Source organism: Xenia sp. Carnegie-2017, unplaced genomic scaffold, assembly GCF_021976095.1.
Source record: "Xenia sp. Carnegie-2017 unplaced genomic scaffold, XeniaSp_v1 HiC_scaffold_23, whole genome shotgun sequence".
Lineage (NCBI taxonomy): Eukaryota > Metazoa > Cnidaria > Anthozoa > Malacalcyonacea > Xeniidae > Xenia > Xenia sp. Carnegie-2017.
The window spans coordinates 20,373,715-20,392,362 of NW_025813486.1; the positions used below are offsets into that span (position 1 = coordinate 20,373,715).

Sequence of the window (18,648 nt, forward strand, 5' to 3'; positions counted from 1 at the left end):
AGACCGGTGTACTCAATTAATGAACAAGAGATGATTTTTCAGCACTGAATAAGATTTTCGGTATTTCACTGACCGGATGTGACGTCAACATTTTTGTGTGATGCCAAACAGGTTAAGTCATCGTTGTGAACTCTGCACGCAGTTTAGACGTTAGCTGTTAAGTAACAGAGATAGTTGTAACAAAAATTCGGAATAAGATAGAAAATAAACACACTTCTCTTTTGCTTGAGCGAAAAATCTTTATTTCAATTTCAGTGAATCAAAATCAAGAAAATAAGATGAAAGATTTTTGGCTAAAAATCTTTCTTTTATTATGATAAAAGAAAAAAATAGAAAACATTTGCCCACCTTCGTTTGTTTTGAATAATGTTGCAGAAAGCACGGTTCTGGAAAGGGAACACCCTGGGAACGAGTTATGCAAACAACACTGAAGCTGAGATTTGACATGTTTTTGAGCGCCGTCCGTTTCTAAACAAAATGGCCGACCAAAGTTAAGATTTTTGGTCTTTGAATCGAGTCTAAAACTTGTGAGGATTAACTACTGGCCCTCAAAAATAAAAATTTATTGCACGAGGGCATCTAAACTGCCCGTTTATCGTAGAGTGGAAGAAGATTAGTGTTAGTTCTAGCGATGAGCTCAACCGCTTCTAAGGTGAGGAGCGGGCGATTAAACTCAATATGTTAAATTATCTTTGACACAAAGAGATGCTTGAATGTGCTATTGGCGGATTTAGTTCTATCTTTCAGTGTGTTTCATTATAACATAAAAAGCTTTATTGTGTGATTGAATTCATACTCTCATCCGATAATACGTATTTCTTTGTGAATATTTAGGTCGCAGACATCTTCACGGCAGCTGGTGCTGCCTTCAACCGTCTTGGTGAACTCACTGTACAACTTCATCCATTGAATGGTGATGGCTCATCTCAGAGCAGGTCAGTGGTTGATTGATTGGGAATATTTTAGGCGGAAACCTGTGTAGATTTGGGATGGGGGGTGGGGGACTATTTAAAGAGAGAACTATCATACAATCTTAATGTTACAAAGACAACCTTCAATCTTGTCTTGACCTTGTTGTAATAATTTACTTGTTCTTCATTACCGTTACCTGTCTCCCTCATTTGCTATCCATCATCCCTGTGTTTAATTGCTACACAATTTGAAAATTCCATTTTAACAAGAATCTTGTTGTTTTTTCTCTCCCAACCCTCGCCACTCTTCAATCTTCTCACAGCTTTTGTTACATTCAGCAATTTTTTCCTATTACATTATGAGCTGGATGCTTGATGCGGACACAACTTGCCAAAACTATTCTCAAATGAGAAAACTTTCTTGAACTTGTTTTCCAAAAATGATACTTCACACTACAATGAAAAATGTAGAAGTTCTGGGTTGAAATACATCAATATACCAATTGTCAAAAATTCATTCTCGTAGGTGATAATGAGCTGCTTCTGATACTCTCCCAGAAGTAAAAATGAGCTGCTACTGCTACTCTACCCTCTCTCCCAGTATTAAAAACAAGTTGCTACTGCTACTCTCCCCTCTCTCCCAGTATTAAAAACAAGTTGCTACTGTTACTCTCCCCTCTCTCCCAGTATTAAAAACAAGTTGCTACTGCTACTCTCCCCTCTCTCCCAGTATTAAAAACAAGTTGCTACTGCTACTCTCCCCTCTCTCCCAGTAATAAAAACAAGTTGCTACTGCTACTCTCCCCTCTCTCCCAGTATTAAAAACAAGTTGCTACTGTTACTTTCCCCTCTCTCTTAGAAGTATTAAAAACAAGTTGCTACTGCTACTCTCCCCTCTCTCCCAGTAATAAAAACAAGTTGCTACTGCTACTCTCCCCTCTCTCCCAGTATTAAAAACAAGTTGCTACTGTTACTCTCCCCTCTCTCCCAGTATTAAAAACAAGTTGCTACTGTTACTTTCCCCTCTCTCTTAGAAGTATTAATGACCTTCTATTGTTACTCTCCCCTCCCTCCCTCCCCATGGCAATAAATATCATTTCTCCATATTATTTAGTGGCAAATGGGGTGAAACAGAGATAAACATGTTGAGAGATGCTGTGAAAAGATTTGGTGAAGATTTGAAGAAGATTAGCGAAATTATTACCACGAAATCTGTGTAAGAAACAAACCATTTACTGTCAAACGTATTTCTATTTCTTAGTTGAATGTACAGTCATTAAACCTAAATGATCTGGCTTTGTAGTCCTTATGGTTTTGGTGTGATAAGGTTAGGGGTTAGGTTTTGGACTTTTGGTCAAGCTTGTGCAAATTTTCCATCTAATTTCTTAGACACATGACTATGTGGTCACATGATTGCTTAGACACGTGGCTATGTAGTCACATGATTGCTTAGACACGTGGCTATGTAGTCACATGATTGCTTAGACACGTGACTATCTAGTCACATTATTGCTTGGAGACATGACTATGTTGCTAGATGATATCTTAGACACGTAACTATGTAGTCAGTTTATTGCTTAGACACGTGACAATAAGTCGAATGATTGCTTAGACACGTGACAATAAGTCAGATGATTGCTTAGACACGTGACAATAAGTCAGATGAATGCTTAGACACGTGACAATAAGTCAGATGATTGCATAGCTCTGGCGTGCACATTCTTGGAACTTTTGAAGCAACTTCTTCTCCACCTTTAGAGCTCAAATAAAAAACGCTTTAAAGCAACGTGTTCACGAACAAAAAACCAGCAAAGACTCCGGTAAAAAGATTTCGCAAAAACGAACAGCACCTCTTGATGAAGAAGTAAATGGAGAAACAGTACTATCTACTCATATCTCAAACAATGGCGTGGCTGTTAAGAAAATCAAACGAGGTTAACTAATGCTTGTACACAATGGCGTTGCCAGCATCGATAATTGTGGAGGGAGGGGAGGGCAATATTCATGTATGCAAGTAATGAACCACAGAAAACACTTGACTTCTAAGGCACGGTCGAAACACGGTGCCATCCAGTAACTGCTATCGTGGCGAGAATCTCTCGTCCATACTAGTTTTAAAAGAGATTTGACTCGTCTCCAATCCCTGTGGGCTTGGTAGCTCAACAGGTAGAGCGGCGGACTAGTATCCCGAAGGTGCGAGTTCAAATCTCGTCCAAGTCACATGTTTTTCATGAGCATATAAAAAAACCGTGTTAGGATTTATATTATGTATAATCAAAGGAATTTAATATCGCAGAACATGAATATATCAAACTTGTTCCTCTCCTTTCTCATCAAGCTGGCTACCCCAGTTCTTTTACGTAAGAATACTAGTGGACGCTTACGCGAAATTCGGAAAGATAATCATTAATCCCTTCATAATTTGTCACCCTGTAATGAGAATCATTTGTTGTGTCCTATATTTAGCATCCTCAGAAGTTGTCGTGTCGAAGGAAAGAGAAAAGAAACTCGTATCACCTTCGAAAGAAAATCAAATTAAACTAACATCACCTTCGAAGGAAACTGAAAGTGAAGTCGACATTGAAAGTATCGATGAAAATAGTGCGACGAATAAAGAAACAGGAAGTATGTAACTTTTGACCAACCTGACAACCTTAAGGCTCTTTTCCACTCATCGCAAAACGTACTCGCAAGCTCACTGCGAGTGCCTGCGAGTTACTCGCAGCGAGCTTACCATGACTTGCAGCATAGTTAAATTAATTGAACAAAATTTTTTGATCGCGCGAACAGACTCGCAAGCTCGCAGCGAGAGCATTTTGCGATGAGTGGAAAAGAGCCCTTAGCGGTAGTCATTTAAACATGTTGACTGGTATTTCGATCCCGACAACCTTAGCGGTAGTCATTTTAACATGTTGACTGGTATTTCGATCCCGACAACCTTAGCGGTAGTCATTTTAACATGTTCACTGGTATTTCGATCCCGACAACCTTAGCGTTAGTCATTTAAACATTTTGACTGGTATTTCGATCCCGACAACCTCAGCGGTAGTCATTTTAACATGTTGACTGGTATTTCGATCCCGACAACCTTAGCGGTAGTCATTTTAACATGTTGACTGGTATTTCGATATTCTTAGCCAGTGGTGCACACTTTAAGAAATATGTGTGGGGAGCTCGTCCTGAAGGCGTGAGATTTTAAGGAAGATTTCAGGACATGCGTATTGGTATACATTTAAAATTTGATCTCCAGAAATTTGACTTAAGGATTCCTTCGCACACATAATCCTACACAAGTTTTAATATGTCTGCTGGTACGTGTACGTTACAAAAGTTTATCAAATAGTTATTATTTAACTTCACTGTTATGTTATGTAGGTGTGATTTGAGAGAGTTAACGCAAGATTTTAAATCTTTGAAAATTATTGGGGGAGGGGTGTTTAAGGCCCCCTCGCCCTTCCTTTTACATGTCGACCACTGTTCCTCGCTGTAAGTTGGCAAAACGTCATTCGGTAGCAACACTGGTCACCAGTCCTTCTCAGAACTCCACTAACCTAGACGATCTACAAAGTACGAACATCAAACTATGCTCCCGCGTTCAAACCATTATATAACAAAAACGTCGTACATTACGATATTGATATTATAGTACTTATAGCAGTTTTCCTTTCATATTACTGTACAATAGCATGTCATAAAAATAGCAGAGAAATAACGATGGCATCAAAGATAAACTTTTGTTAATTGCCTGTGTGAAATAATTTTCGCCATGGGCATATTTTCATCCCTCAAATACCCTCACTCCCCGCCAATCTCATTAACTCCAAAATGTCATCCTCAATCCCCCAAACTTTTGTTTCACTATCCTACATTTTCCCATGCTGTACCAGCATATCCTTAGTGGTGGCTGTATGCCGTCTCTAACAAAACTTATTAACCCCTCCTCCTGAAAAATAAGTCTTTGGTTGCTGGCATCCGGTAAAAGTCTGTGTGATAATTTATTTTTAGGTACTTCAGAGATAGATAAGTCAGAAGAAGAATCTGCGGATTCGACGGCTGCCGTGGCGTCGTCGGCAGGTGCCGTGGCATCGTGAAACAAATACATTTCAACACCAAATGGACATCAGTTGGATGGGGAATAAAAGCATTTGAAAATAATCTTTTCTAACAGCACGCAACAACAGTTTACTTGGGGGAAAAAACAGTTTCCTGGCCAAATTTAGCAGTCTTTTCAAGAACCAGCTTCTGTTAATGTGTTCTGCCATGACGCTTGCGCTTCCAAAATCGTGGTTAGGTCGTCCTGGATTATTATTTCGCATTAAATCCAACCATTTGATGCAAAGTTTTTACCTATGAAAAAACTGAGCATAACCTTCAGGCATCACAAACTATTTTTTAGCGAGTTCCTTTGTCATGTCTTTTTGAATCATTTAGATTAAAAGATATATATTATAGAGAAAACATTAGGACTATTTCGTTGCGAAAAGTCACAAAGTTAATCAAATATGTAACGATTGAAAGAAATTAAACATAGCAGAATCTCGAAGCATTGTGGTGATGAAACCTAAATAATTTTTAGCTTAAAAATTATTTCTAACTCTTCGTTTCATGTTTGTGTAGGAAATTTTGATTCAAATATTTTATGGGTGAACTTAATTGCGTTTGACTTGCTCGTAATAACGACGGCTAGACTGCAGTTTAGCCGCAGAATAATGATTACACTGAATGGTCACTCAGGTGTACAACGCGTCCTCATGTCGGCCATTATTCCAGCCAGATGATTAGGATTTCTCACTTGTTTCCAACCATTAAAATTACATGACGTCAATACTTAATAATGAATTCAAGTATATTTTTTTTGACTTAAAAAATGACTTTGGATCATTTTAAAGGTTTGGAAAAAGTCAAAAACCCTAATCATCTGGCTGGAATAATGGCGGCCATCATGCGCAGCACGACTTGCGCGAGGACAAAAACATCAAAGGTTCCGACACGAGTGACTCTTCTGTATATTCTTATTCTGTGGTTTAGCGGACACCCGAAACGCTTATATGCGGAGCGCGGGCTCGTTTTTGGTTAGGGTTAGGGTTTGGGCATGCGTCTAAGGTGTCCGCTAAACTGCAGTAGTCCCATAACGACTAAGCCGAAAAGTATTTTAGTAAAACAAACACTCAGTTTGAAATAAACATTCTGCATAAAGTCTACTAATCCAACCACTCCATTATTGTTTAACTTTTGCTTTTAGAAATAAGAATTTCTGTTGAACTCTCAGGAGCAGAAAAGGTTTTGTGCTACTAATAAAAATATGCAATATAAAAGCACACATCCGACGATTAAGAAATAAAAGATGTTTACTGTGTTTGCACAGGCTTATGCAAACCGAGGAGACCTTTGGGAGAACTCGAGAGCAAATCAATGCAAGCCCGAGACCGAAGGTCGAGAATTGCACATTCTCAAGAGTTCTCACAAACGTCTCCGAGGCTTGCATAAGCCTGTGCAAACACGAAAAACATTTTTTTCGTTTATAAAATAACAATATTGCGAAAAAGACAAACGTTTTAATTTTTCCTCTAAAATTTATTCATGATGGATTTGCTAACTCTCTTTGACTGATTGATTGTTTTGATTGGTTGAGCTCAGATGTTTTTTGCACAGGCTAATGCGAACACGGCTCTAGACCAATCAGCGCACGCGTTTCATTGTGTTTATTTTTAATACTTCATGCACCCGTGGACTGACAGTCATTGAAATTATAAAATCAATCACAATACGTTTGTTTCTAAAATTTTTTTATCTTACATGCTGCAGAAATCTCGTTGTTCATATTTACCCTTGTTAACGTTATGAACACACCCAAAGGAACTTCATAAATTTTATAATTATATAAATAATGCAAAAAACGGTTAAGGGACAATGAAATAATTTCTACATTGCTTATAAAAGAGCAGAGATTTAAGACTTGACCTATTATTCAAATTTCAATGCTTCATGAGTATGCTAATCCTATTGGCGACTAACTGTGCATTTTTGTGCTGTTAGAAATTGTGCATTACTCCCAGGAGCAGCAAAACTTTTGTGCTTGTGAAAAATGATTGCTTGTTTGCTCGTAGCTGACAATATTTCATGCATACTTATAGTTATTGAAATTATAACAATATAGCGATTTTTCAAATCAACCGACGTTTATAATTTGCATGATTCAGCCAGAATTAATCCCCAAGGAGGTGTAAACGTAATTGGAACCAACAATACATATGAATTGCAGCTTTTTTACATTGTAAATTTCAAGGTTTCTCGAATCATGCCAATTGTAGCTAAACCTCTGCCGCTTTCAAAGAGAAACAGTTTATTGACACACCCTGTGCTGTGATTGACGACACGCCTAGGAACTGACCAATCAGCAGATAACACGTTTATGAAACTTCTGACGTATTCAAGATTAAGCGAGACAGCAAACAGGTCGTATGAATCATTTCATCGGTTCATGCACGAGAACGGTTAGCAGATGGTTAAACCACTTGCCTTGATGCGAGAAATTATCTCTTTGAGTTCTTTGAAACCAACTTTAGGTAATTGTGTTTTTGATGTTCGATTCAACAGAGTACTCTTTCTTTGCTTGTTGTTCAAAATATGAACGACACTGTGGTTATTATTCATGATACACAATGGGAAACTTAAACATTCTTTTCCTTTAACTTCTACATTTCGTCGCTTATGTTAGTTCTATCCTCGATTTTAGACTTGAACAGTTTGATATTGATCACGACAAATGATCACCAAATAAGAATGAGAAACGAATGAAGAAATATTGGTTGGTGTATCTTCATGATGACGGAATTAAAGAAAGTGTTTATAATCTAGCGGGGACGTGGCGTTAACCACCTTCCTTCAGAATAAGCTACACACAAACAAACAGCTTGAGCTATGTAGCCTTATGAATGGTTGAAATTCAACTTCCCCTGAACTGCTTTAAGCATGAGCAAAATGTTCAAAGTAAGTATCGTTTTATTTTAAATTTCTCGTTTTTGTCGGCAATTTTGCAAGAATTGTACTATAAACTGACATTACTTTCGATTATTTCATTTAGAATCTTCAGAAAAATCATCAAGAATGAACAATATACTAAATCAATGATGTCCACTGAACAATGATCAAGAATGGACGATATACTTTAATGAAGTCTTCTGAACAATGATCAAGAATGAACAATATACTTTAATGAAGTCCTCTGAACAATGATCAAGAATGAACAATATAGTTTGATGAAGTTCTCTGAACAATGATCAAGAATGAACGACATACTTAAATGAAGTCTTCTGAACAATGATCAAGAATGAACAATATAGTTTGATGAAGTTCTCTGAACAATGATCAAGAATGAACGACATACTTAAATGAAGTCTTCTGAACAATGATCAAGAATGAACAATATACTTAAATGAAGTCTTCTGAACAATGATCAAGAATGAACAATATACTTTAATGAAGTCCTCTGAACAATGATCAAGAATGAACGACATACTTAAATGAAGTCTTCTGAACAATGATCAAGAATGAACAATATAGTTTGATGAAGTTCTCTGAACAATGATCAAGAATGAACGACATACTTAAATGAAGTCTTCTGAACAATGATCAAGAATGAACAATATACTTTAATGAAGTCCTCTGAACAATGATCAAGAATGAACGACATACTTAAATGAAGTCTTCTGAACAATGATCAAGAATGAACAATATACTTTAATGAAGTCCTCTGAACAATGATCAAGAATGAACGACATACTTAAATGAAGTCTTCTGAGCAACGGTCAAGAACGGACAAACTATACTTTAACGAAGTTGAAAATGCGTGATTTCTTTAGTCCACCATGCAGTCTACATGACAAACTACGAAAATGCAAACACAAAATGTTGCTATTAAACAATGTTTCCACCTGCACCTGTGGCTGTTCCAAATCGTGTTTTCTGGTCATTTTTCCTGCTAAGAGTACGATTCCGAACTCGTTAATCAATCGCAAAGACAAGTCAATTACAAACAACGATTTGTCGTGGTAAGCATAAAAATCATAGTTTAAATAAATACTCTTTTCACGGAAACAAAATATACTCAACTAAGCTCTTAAAGCCCATTCTCAATTTTCTAAATACACTTATTGTGTAAATTACCATTATTTTATTTCCTTTGCAAATAAATAAAACCACGCCACTGTCGAATGCTCAAGTTTCTAGATTGTTTAACTGAAATGAAAATTTTCGGGTTAAAAACATGGAATTTTTCGAGCATGAAAATATTAAACCTAAAAGTCCTAATTATCCGACTGATTGTCAATTTTTTCGGTTATATGCCGTATGCGACATGCGCAGTTGTAAGAAATGGCCAATCTTGCTTCTGTGCTTGCCGTCGTCGACATTAAACTGGAAATTTTCGTCAATTAGCCAGACAATTGGACACGATGGATTTTTTCCATCACTGTTCTGAATATTTCAAAAAAATATTTTGGGCTTGAAAGTGGTTGTTCGCGCTCAGCATCCAAAACTTCATTGTAAAATTGGGAAAGGATTCCTTGTCTATCGTAAACTTAGCTCTGGATCCGTCTTTCATCGTCATCTGTCGTAAAACTTCGCCAGGGATTCGTCGTTCATCGCCGTTTGTCGTTAAACTTGGCAAGGGATTCTTCGAAAACTGTAAGTGTAAATATTAAGTATTTTTTACATAGTGTAGCCTGCTAACAGGCAAGGTCTCCAATGCAATTCGGGCAATAGCAACAAAAAATCCTGGTGTTGCAGTATATTCCAAAGTAAGGCTATTTTTCAATGCAGAGATACAAATAAATGCATTTTTTTCTTCATAGAAATCACCTCTGCATTTTTAAAAATAGTCTTAATTAAGAGTTGCGACAAAAGTTTTTTCTCGCAAAAAACGATTCATTTGTGTTTCAGTGTAGATTTAATAATGATCATTAAAATTTGTACATGAGCAAGCGTGACGATCGATTAACAATTATTAGTTGGTGTTTAAGATGCAATTGTGTTTTTTCTATCCAAAAACCTCTGTGTGAATATACTGCTTTAAGGAGCTACGCATAATCGCAGCGGTTGTTGCCTCGCAGAAGGATAGACAGGACCATAGATCGGAAATGCAAGTGAAGTTTGGCCAGAGGAAGGCAACTTCAACTTGGGGTTAGTGGGTGCAAATGGTACCTTAGCGTAGAGGATGCAAATAGCATCTGTAAGAAGACCTTTGAAGACTGGATCAAGCGAGCAAGACCTGTCGAAGACAAAGGAAAGATGGTGGTTTTGGTGGAAAGGAAAAATATCTCTCCCCTAGTACGGTAAGAGCATGCAGTCGTTGTAGTTAGCCAATTTCATGAACGGCTTTCTACAGTGACTATTAAGGCACTCCTGGATCCCCAATAATGCATGAGTAGCTCAACCCACCCCGGTTGGAGGTCACCCGTAGGTGCAACATGCACTAGGTTAGGTTAAGTTAAGGGCATGATGGGTTACCTCCTTCAAGGGGCATTCCTTTTCAGGGCGGAATTCCGGTGTCATGCGCAGGTAGGAAGTTTTAGATAGCTTAAGCGTGCGCTGTAGTTTCGGCAAGTAGTTGCTACGCTCAGATAACGAACGTGGGGTTTGTACCTTAATGAATTTAAAGGATGAATCTCACTATCATAAGAAATGAGTGAATTTTAAATGCTTGGAAGAAAACTTTCAATGTTGTCACTCATTCTTAAATCGACAAATAGATACTCGAAAAAGTATTTAATTTGTTAAGACATTTACAGTTTAGGGGCGGCGTGGCGATGACTGTAAATGTGTAAAAGGATATGTTGTTTTCTTATGAAGAAAACTTCATTCCTGGGAATTTCAATGCTGCAAGCCACAGCGTAAGCGGATATAAAAGTAAATTTGTACACCAGGTCTATCTATGTGGAATGTCTCCATAATGATCAATAAGAAAACAAAGTTTTAATAAAAGTACATTGTTTGTTTTTTATAATGGTCACTATGAAGACAAACCACAGACGTTGTCACATATTTTACTTAAAAGTTACACGAAGGTTTCCATGTTCACCATTCGCGTTTCTATCAAAGTCAACTATGTGATAATTGTCAAACTAAAACATAATTTAAATCAAACGCTGCCGGTTGTTTGGTTAAACTATCGTCACTCTTTGATAACCAAACTTAACGTGTGCTTCTTCAAGTGGTTTCAAAAAACATTGAATTTCGTCTGACCGTACAAGTTATCTTGAAGTACTACAATCTAATCCACGTCATACAGTCAGCGCTTGCTCCAATTTTAGGCGTTAGTGGCACCGGGCGCGCAATGCACTGAATTAAACAGTGCAAAATAGGGACGCTTAGGTGGCGCTAGGTGCGACTGATTTGGTTATGGATTAGAAAAGAAAAACACACGTTACAAGAAATTCCCATCAAATGCACAATTTTCTCGAGCAAAGGAGAAAATCGTCCAGTTCGGTGATCGGTTTAGTGTTGCTTTATATATATATATACGTTAAAATGGCGAAATACTTCCGAAACTGTTGTATATCTTAAAAAAGACTAAGAAAATTTTGGACTTAAAGGTGCGTCTTGGAAAAATTTGACGGTTTCTTCTTCTATTTTTTTGGCTTTTTGCATCGTTTCAAAGGTATGTAAAGTTTATTGTTTATATACATGGGTCCCTCAGGGCGCGGAACTTCGGCTAAAATCCCTGGTGGTTTTTTCCTGTTCAGTATTCTCCAAATTCTCGTGACGTTTTGTTCGGTTTTGGTTTATACCGTTCAGGTTTTTCCATTAGGGATTTTTTATTTCGGTTAAGTCATGAAAAAAAACAGTGACCTTGGTGTGGGACTAAACTTGTACTGCTTGTCATTTACAACCATGGAGCAAAAAGAAATGCAATTTGAAGGCTATGGATGCTTAGCTGAGCGAGCCTATGGTCTATCAGCTAAAATTTATAGCCATCTTCACTTTCGATTAAAAACCAGCGTCATGTTTAAGCAAGTCTGCATTTTAGAACAGTTTGAGTGATTTTAGTTTAGTCATTTTTTATATTTATTTACTTAACACACAATGTAAATGTGAAAGTTTTGTATGCGTGTATTTGGGGGCTCAAAGTTGGACATTTAAGCAATTTAGTGTTGAACCGGCAGTATAAAAAAGCTGATAATTGTTTATTGTGTGTGACCTTAAATTGTGAAGTGTAATTGAACGACAAAGCTCTTGACCTGTTTTTTTCTTTTACGATCAAGCAATAACTTACCAACTTTGAGCTTCAAAAATTCTACAAAGATCAAATTTTGGAACTATAAAATATCCAAAATATGTTCAATAGCAAAAATCGTCTGAACTTTCGTAAAAGAACCAGCCCAACTGTGGGGTATCTTTAAAGAGCGGTACAATGTAGTCTTTGGGTTCGATTCCCAATATACTGTTTTTTAGTATATGTGACAATTAGCAATTTCCCATTGTCATAAATGCAAGAGATTGAATGTTTTTTTTATGGAAATAAATTACATCTTTATTCTTTGCTATGTTTAATGAATTGAACATGTCAATATGTACACTAGTGCAATATAGGAAAGCGTATTTGGTGCTGTATATATATAAAAAATAATTGTATTTCAAAGATGTGATTTTCTTGACAAATGCGCTTGTTATGCTTGGAACACTAATATCTTCGACATTCATTTACTCAGATGAAGTCTTTAGCAAGTAGGAAAATTTGTATTCTTGGCAAAAGTCTCGTGAATTTCTTTCTTTATAAATATGTTAAAGTATCTGATGGACTTGGCTTTTAGTGTACGAAGTGAATTACAACCTATATATTTTTTTTGTAAATATGACATAAATATATCCAAGAATGCTTCATTAAATTTTTGGTTTTCAAAGAATCTATAGAATTGACTATTGATCCTTGCCTTAAAGTTTTTATTATGTGTAAGGTACCCATTTACAGTAAACTTTTAGAAGATACATTCTAGGTTTATAGCTTCATCTATCTTCTAATACTTCAAAGTACTTCATGTGACGTAAGTATAGTGACTTCACGTGATCTAATTATTGACTTCACGTGACCTATTGACGTGGAAAACTTACGTATATCAATGTACACTTTTAGGTAAGTGCTTCCTTAGAATATATCAATTACACTTCCTTCACCCTTTATTAATTTCTTTTTTTCGTTGAGTTTTGTCGCGTTCCATTGGTGTAGCATTAGTATTGCTAATTTTCATGCTTCAACATGAGCAATGTGAAATATATATCAAATATTATCAGACAAATTACATAACGTCTGATAATATGAAAGTCCTTCCTTAATTTCAGCAAATCTGTACGTTTAAAGCTGATGGCTTCGTCTCATAAGGTCTTTCATATTCATATTGTTATGGTTGTAAATAAAACTGACCGGTTTACTTTGGTGTGTTGCAACTGATGTAGAAATTGTTGGAAAAGAAGAAAGGAATGCAAAAGGAAAAGTTCGCGTTTGTTGAAAGTTTTTATTGTAAATAGTGTTGAATTTTGTAACAAATGCCAGAAATATAGTCTTTGGCATGAAAATGCGTGAAATATAGTCTTTGGAGTAAAAATGCGTAAACTGTACTCTTGTATAAAAATGCGTAAACTGTAGTCTTTTCCGTGAAAATGCGTGAAATATAGTCTCTGGCGTAAAAATGTGTGAACTATAGCTGCTCTTTTGAGTAAAAAATGCGTGAACTACAGTCTTTGGCATAAAATGCGTATACTGTAGTCTTTTCCGTGAAAATGCGTGAAATATAGTCTTTGGCGTGAAAATGCTTGAACTTTAGTCTTTTACTTGAAAATGCGTGATCATGAAATATAGTCTTTTACTTGAAAACATGTGAACTATAGCATTTTCCATGAAAATGAGAGAAATATAGTGTTTCCAATGAAAATGCGTGAAATATAGTGTTTGCAGTAAAGATGAGTAAACTTTGTCTTTTGTGTAAAAATGAGTGAACTATGCAGTCTTTGATATAAAAATGCAAGAAATAAAGATAGTCTTTCCCATGGACATGCGTGAAATATAGTCTTTTGTGTGAAAATGAGTGAACTATATAGTCTTTTGCGTAAAAATGCGTGAGCTCTATAGCCTTTGGCGTGAAAATGCCTGAAATGTAGTCTTTGGCGCGAAAATACGTGAACTATAGTCTTTTGCGTGAACGACATGGACGGGGGTCATTGTGTGAGGGTTGGTGTCACTTAAATTTTTTCTTCATGAGTTTTTGAAGAGGGTTATATAAAATGAGAAATCGATGGTATTCAACCACTCTTGAGTGGCCAAATGATCAGTACTAGGTGGTGTTAGGTTCAATTCCTGGTTGGGTCAGCAAATAACTGTCGCATGAATTTAAATAGGGTGTAGGTTAAGTAGGGTGTCAAATAAACACGATTTTAGTTAAGAAGGGTGACCCATTGTCTACCTTTCGGTCTATCTTTTGTCTTCCTTTTTGTTTCCATTTGTGTCTACCTTTTTGATTATCTTTATTTTTAACTTTTTGTCCACCTTTGTGGTTATCTCTTTGTCCACTTTGTGTCTACCTTTACGTCTACCATTGGGTCGTCATTTTTGTCAACCTTTGTGTCTACCTTAATATTTACGTTCGTATCTAACTTTATGTCTACCTTTCAATCGATTACGCAATAACAGTGTAATCGATAACATGATTACAGTGTAATAGACTATGGCTCACGCATTTGTATGCAAAGACTATAATTTATAAATTTTCACACATTTTCACGCAAAGACTATAATTCATGCATTTTCACACATTTTAATACCAAAGACTATAGTTCAAAGTTTTCACACATTTTCATGCCAAAGACTAAAGTCTTGCATTTTTACACATTTCATGCCAAAGACTAAAGTCTTTGCATTTTTACACATTTTCATGCCAAAGAATATAGTCTTTGCTTTTACACTCATTTTCATACCAAAGACTAAAGTTCACGCATTTTCATGCAAAGCATGTATTTTTTTATAGCATGTAAAGCATGTATTTTCATAACAAAGCATGTTCATGTATTTTCACATATTTTCATGCCAAAGACCCGTTGATGCCAAAGACTATAGTCTTTGCATTTTCACACCCTTTGATGCCAAAGACTATAGTCTTTGCTTTTTTACACATTTTCATGCCAAAGACTATAGTCTTTGCTTTTTTACGCATTTTCATGCAAAGACTATAGTTCATGCATTTTCACACATTTGCATGCAAAAGACTATAGTTCACACACTTTTATGTCAAAGACTATAGTTCATGCATTTTCATACATTTTTATGCCAAACACTATAGTCTTGAATTTTCACAAATTTATTGCCAAAGACTATAGCCTTTGCATTTTCACACCCTTTGATGCTAAAGACTATAGTCTTTGCTTTTTTTACGCATTTTCATGCAAAGACTATAGTTCATGCATTTTCACACATTTGCATGCAAAGACTATAGTTCACACTTTTATGTCAAAGACTATAGTTCATGCATTTTCATACATTTTTATGCCAAACACTATAGTCTTGAATTTTCACAAATTTATTGCCAAAGACTATAGCCTTTGCATTTTCACACCCTTTGATGCTAAAGACTATAGTCTTTGCTTTTTTACGCATTTTCATGCAAAGACTATAGTTCATGCATTTTCACACATTTGCATGCAAAAGACTATAGTTCACACACTTTTATGTCAAAGACTATAGTTCATGCATTTTCATACATTTTTATGCCAAACACTATAGTCTTGAATTTTCACAAATTTATTGCCAAAGACTATAGCCTTTGCATTTTCACACCCTTTGATGCTAAAGACTATAGTCTTTGCTTTTTTACGCATTTTCATGCAAAGACTATAGTTCATGCATTTTCACACATTTTCATGCAAAAGACTATATTTCACACACTTTTATGTCAAAGACTATAGTTCACGCATTTTCACACATTTTCATGCAAAGAACAAAGTCTTTAAATTTTCACACATTTTCATGCCAAAGACTATAGTTCACGCATTTTCATGCAAAGACTATAGTTCATGCATTTTCACACATTTTCATGCCAAAGACTAAAGACTTTGCATTTTCGCACCCTTTGATGCCAAAGACTATAAATTATGCTTTTTTACACATTTTCATGGCAAAGACCAAAGTCTTTGCTTTTTTTACACATTTTCATGCCAAAGACTTTAGTTCACGCATTTTCATGCAAAGACTATAGTTCATACATTTTCACTCATTTTCATGCTAAAGAATGTAGTTCTTGAATTTTCACACATTTTCATAACCAAAACTATAGTTCAAAGTTTTCATGCAAAGACAATAGTTCATACGTTTTCACGCATTTTCATGCAAAGACTACAGTTAATGCATTTTCACACGTTTTCATGCCAAAGATTATAGTTCACGCATTTTTATCCAAAGACTATAATTCATGTATTTTTACACATTTTCATGCCAAACACTATAGTCTTTGCATTTTAACACCCTTTGATGCCAAGACTATAGTCTTTGCATTTTCACACCCTTTGATGCGAAAAGACTATAGTCTTTACATTTTCACACCCTTTGATACATTTTTACACATTTTCATGCCAAAGACTATAGTCTTTGCATTTTCACACCCTTTGATGCGAAAAGACTATAGTCTTTACATTTTCACACCCTTTGATGCGTTTTTACATACTTTCATGCTAAAGACTATAGTTCACGCATTGTCATGCCAGGACCATAGTTTATGCATTTTCACATATTTTCATGCATTTTCATGCCAAAGACTATAGTTTTGCATTTTTACACATTTCATACCAAAGACTAAAGTCATTGCTTTTTTAAAAATTTTCATGCCAAAGAATATAGTCTTTGCCTTTTTACACATTTTCATGCAAAGAACAAAGTCTTTAAATTTTCACTTATTTCATGCCAAAGACTATAGTTCACGAATTTTCATGCATTTTCATTCCTAAGACTATAGTTCGTGCATTTAACATATTTTTATACAAAGACTTTAGTTCATGCATTTTCACACATTTTCATACCAAAGACTATAGTTTTGCATTTTTACACATTTCATACCAAAGACTAAAGTCATTGCTTTTTTAAAAATTTTCATGCCAAAGAATATAGTCTTTGCCTTTTTACACATTTTCATGCAAAGAACAAAGTCTTTAAATTTTCACTTATTTCATGCCAAAGACTATAGTTCACGAATTTTCATGCATTTTCATTCCTAAGACTATAGTTCGTGCATTTAACATATTTTTATACAAAGACTTTAGTTCATGCATTTTCACACATTTTCATACCAAAGACTATAGTTTTGCATTTTTACACATTTCATACCAAAGACTAAAGTCATTGCTTTTTTAAACATTTTCATGCCAAGGAATATAGTCTTTGCCTTTTTACACATTTTCACGCAAAGAACAAAGTCTTTAAATTTTCACACATTTCATGCCAACGTCTATAGTCTTTTCATTTACACTCATTTTCATACCAAAGACTATAGTTCACACACTTTTATGTCAAAGACTATAGTTCACGCATTTTCATGCAAAGACTATAGTCTTTGCATTTTCACACCCTTTGATGCCAAAGACTATAGTCTTTGCATTTTCACACCCTTTGATGCCAAAGACTATAGTCTTTGCATTTTCACACCCTTTGATGCCAAAGACTATAGTCTTTGCTTTTTTACACATTTTCATGCAAAGACTCTAGTTCATGCATTTTCATAAATTTTCATGCCAAACACTATAGTCTTGAATTTTCACAAATTTATTGCCAAAGACTATAGCCTTTGCATTTTCACACCCTTTGATGCCAAAGACTATAATCTTTGCATTTTCACACCCTTTGATGCGAAAAGACGATAGTCTTTACATTTTCACACCCTTTGATGCGTTTTTACACATTTTCATGCTAAAGACTATAGTTCACGCATTGTCATGCCAGGACCATAGTTCATGCATTTTCACATATTTTCATGCATTTTCATGCCAAAGACTATAGTTTTGCATTTTTACACATTTCATACCAAAGACTAAAGTCATTGCTTTTTTAAACATTTTCATGCCAAAGAATATAGTCTTTGCCTTTTTACACATTTTCATGCAAAAAACAAAGTCTTTAAATTTTCACTTATTTCATGCCAAAGACTATAGTTCACGAATTTTCATGCATTTTCATGCCTAAGACTATAGTTCGTGCACTTAACACATTTTATGCCAAAGACTATAGTTCGTGCATTTAACACATTTTCATGTCAAAGACTATAGTTCATGCATTTTCACACATTTTCATGCCAGACTATAGTCTTTGCTTTTTTACACATTTACATGGCAAAGACCAAAGTCTTTGCATTTTCACAAATTTCGTGCCATTGACTATAGTTCACGTATTTTCATGCCAGGACTATAGTTCTTGTTTTTTCACACATTTTAATGCCAAAGACTTTAGTCTTTACATTTTCACACCCTTTGATGCGTTTTTACACATTTTCATGCTAAAGACTATAGTTCACGCATTGTCATGCCAGGACCATAGTTCATGCATTTTCACATATTTTCATGCATTTTCATGCCAAAGACTATAGTTTTGCATTTTTACACATTTCATACCAAAGACTAAAGTCATTGCTTTTTTAAACATTTTCATGCCAAAGAATATAGTCTTTGCCTTTTTACACATTTTCATGCAAAAAACAAAGTCTTTAAATTT

At 35.4% G+C, this 18,648-nt stretch overlaps 1 protein-coding gene across 1 annotated transcript; it reads left to right on the forward strand.

Moving 5' to 3' along the window:
- The first annotated feature begins 453 nt into the window (after positions 1-453).
- LOC124448305 (chromatin complexes subunit BAP18-like) lies at positions 454-5,454 on the forward strand. Its single transcript, XM_046999317.1, has 6 exons — positions 454-652; positions 835-935; positions 2,026-2,127; positions 2,670-2,845; positions 3,378-3,536; positions 4,917-5,454. The coding sequence occupies exons 1-6, from the start codon at positions 632-634 to the stop codon at positions 5,000-5,002; spliced, it is 645 nt and encodes a 214-aa protein (XP_046855273.1). The 5' UTR covers positions 454-631; the 3' UTR covers positions 5,003-5,454.
- Positions 5,455-18,648: the final 13,194 nt, after the last annotated feature.

What these genes read in the sequence shown, in the direction of transcription:
- LOC124448305 (XM_046999317.1), top strand. Translation starts at nt 632, where the DNA reads ATGAGCTCAACCGCTTCTAAG. An exon ending in GATGGCTCATCTCAGAGCAG is followed by an intron (nt 936 to 2,025) that starts GTCAGTGGTTGA and finishes CATATTATTTAG; the next exon opens with TGGCAAATGGGGTGAAACAG. An exon ending in GACGAATAAAGAAACAGGAA is followed by an intron (nt 3,537 to 4,916) that starts GTATGTAACTTT and finishes ATTTATTTTTAG; the next exon opens with GTACTTCAGAGATAGATAAG.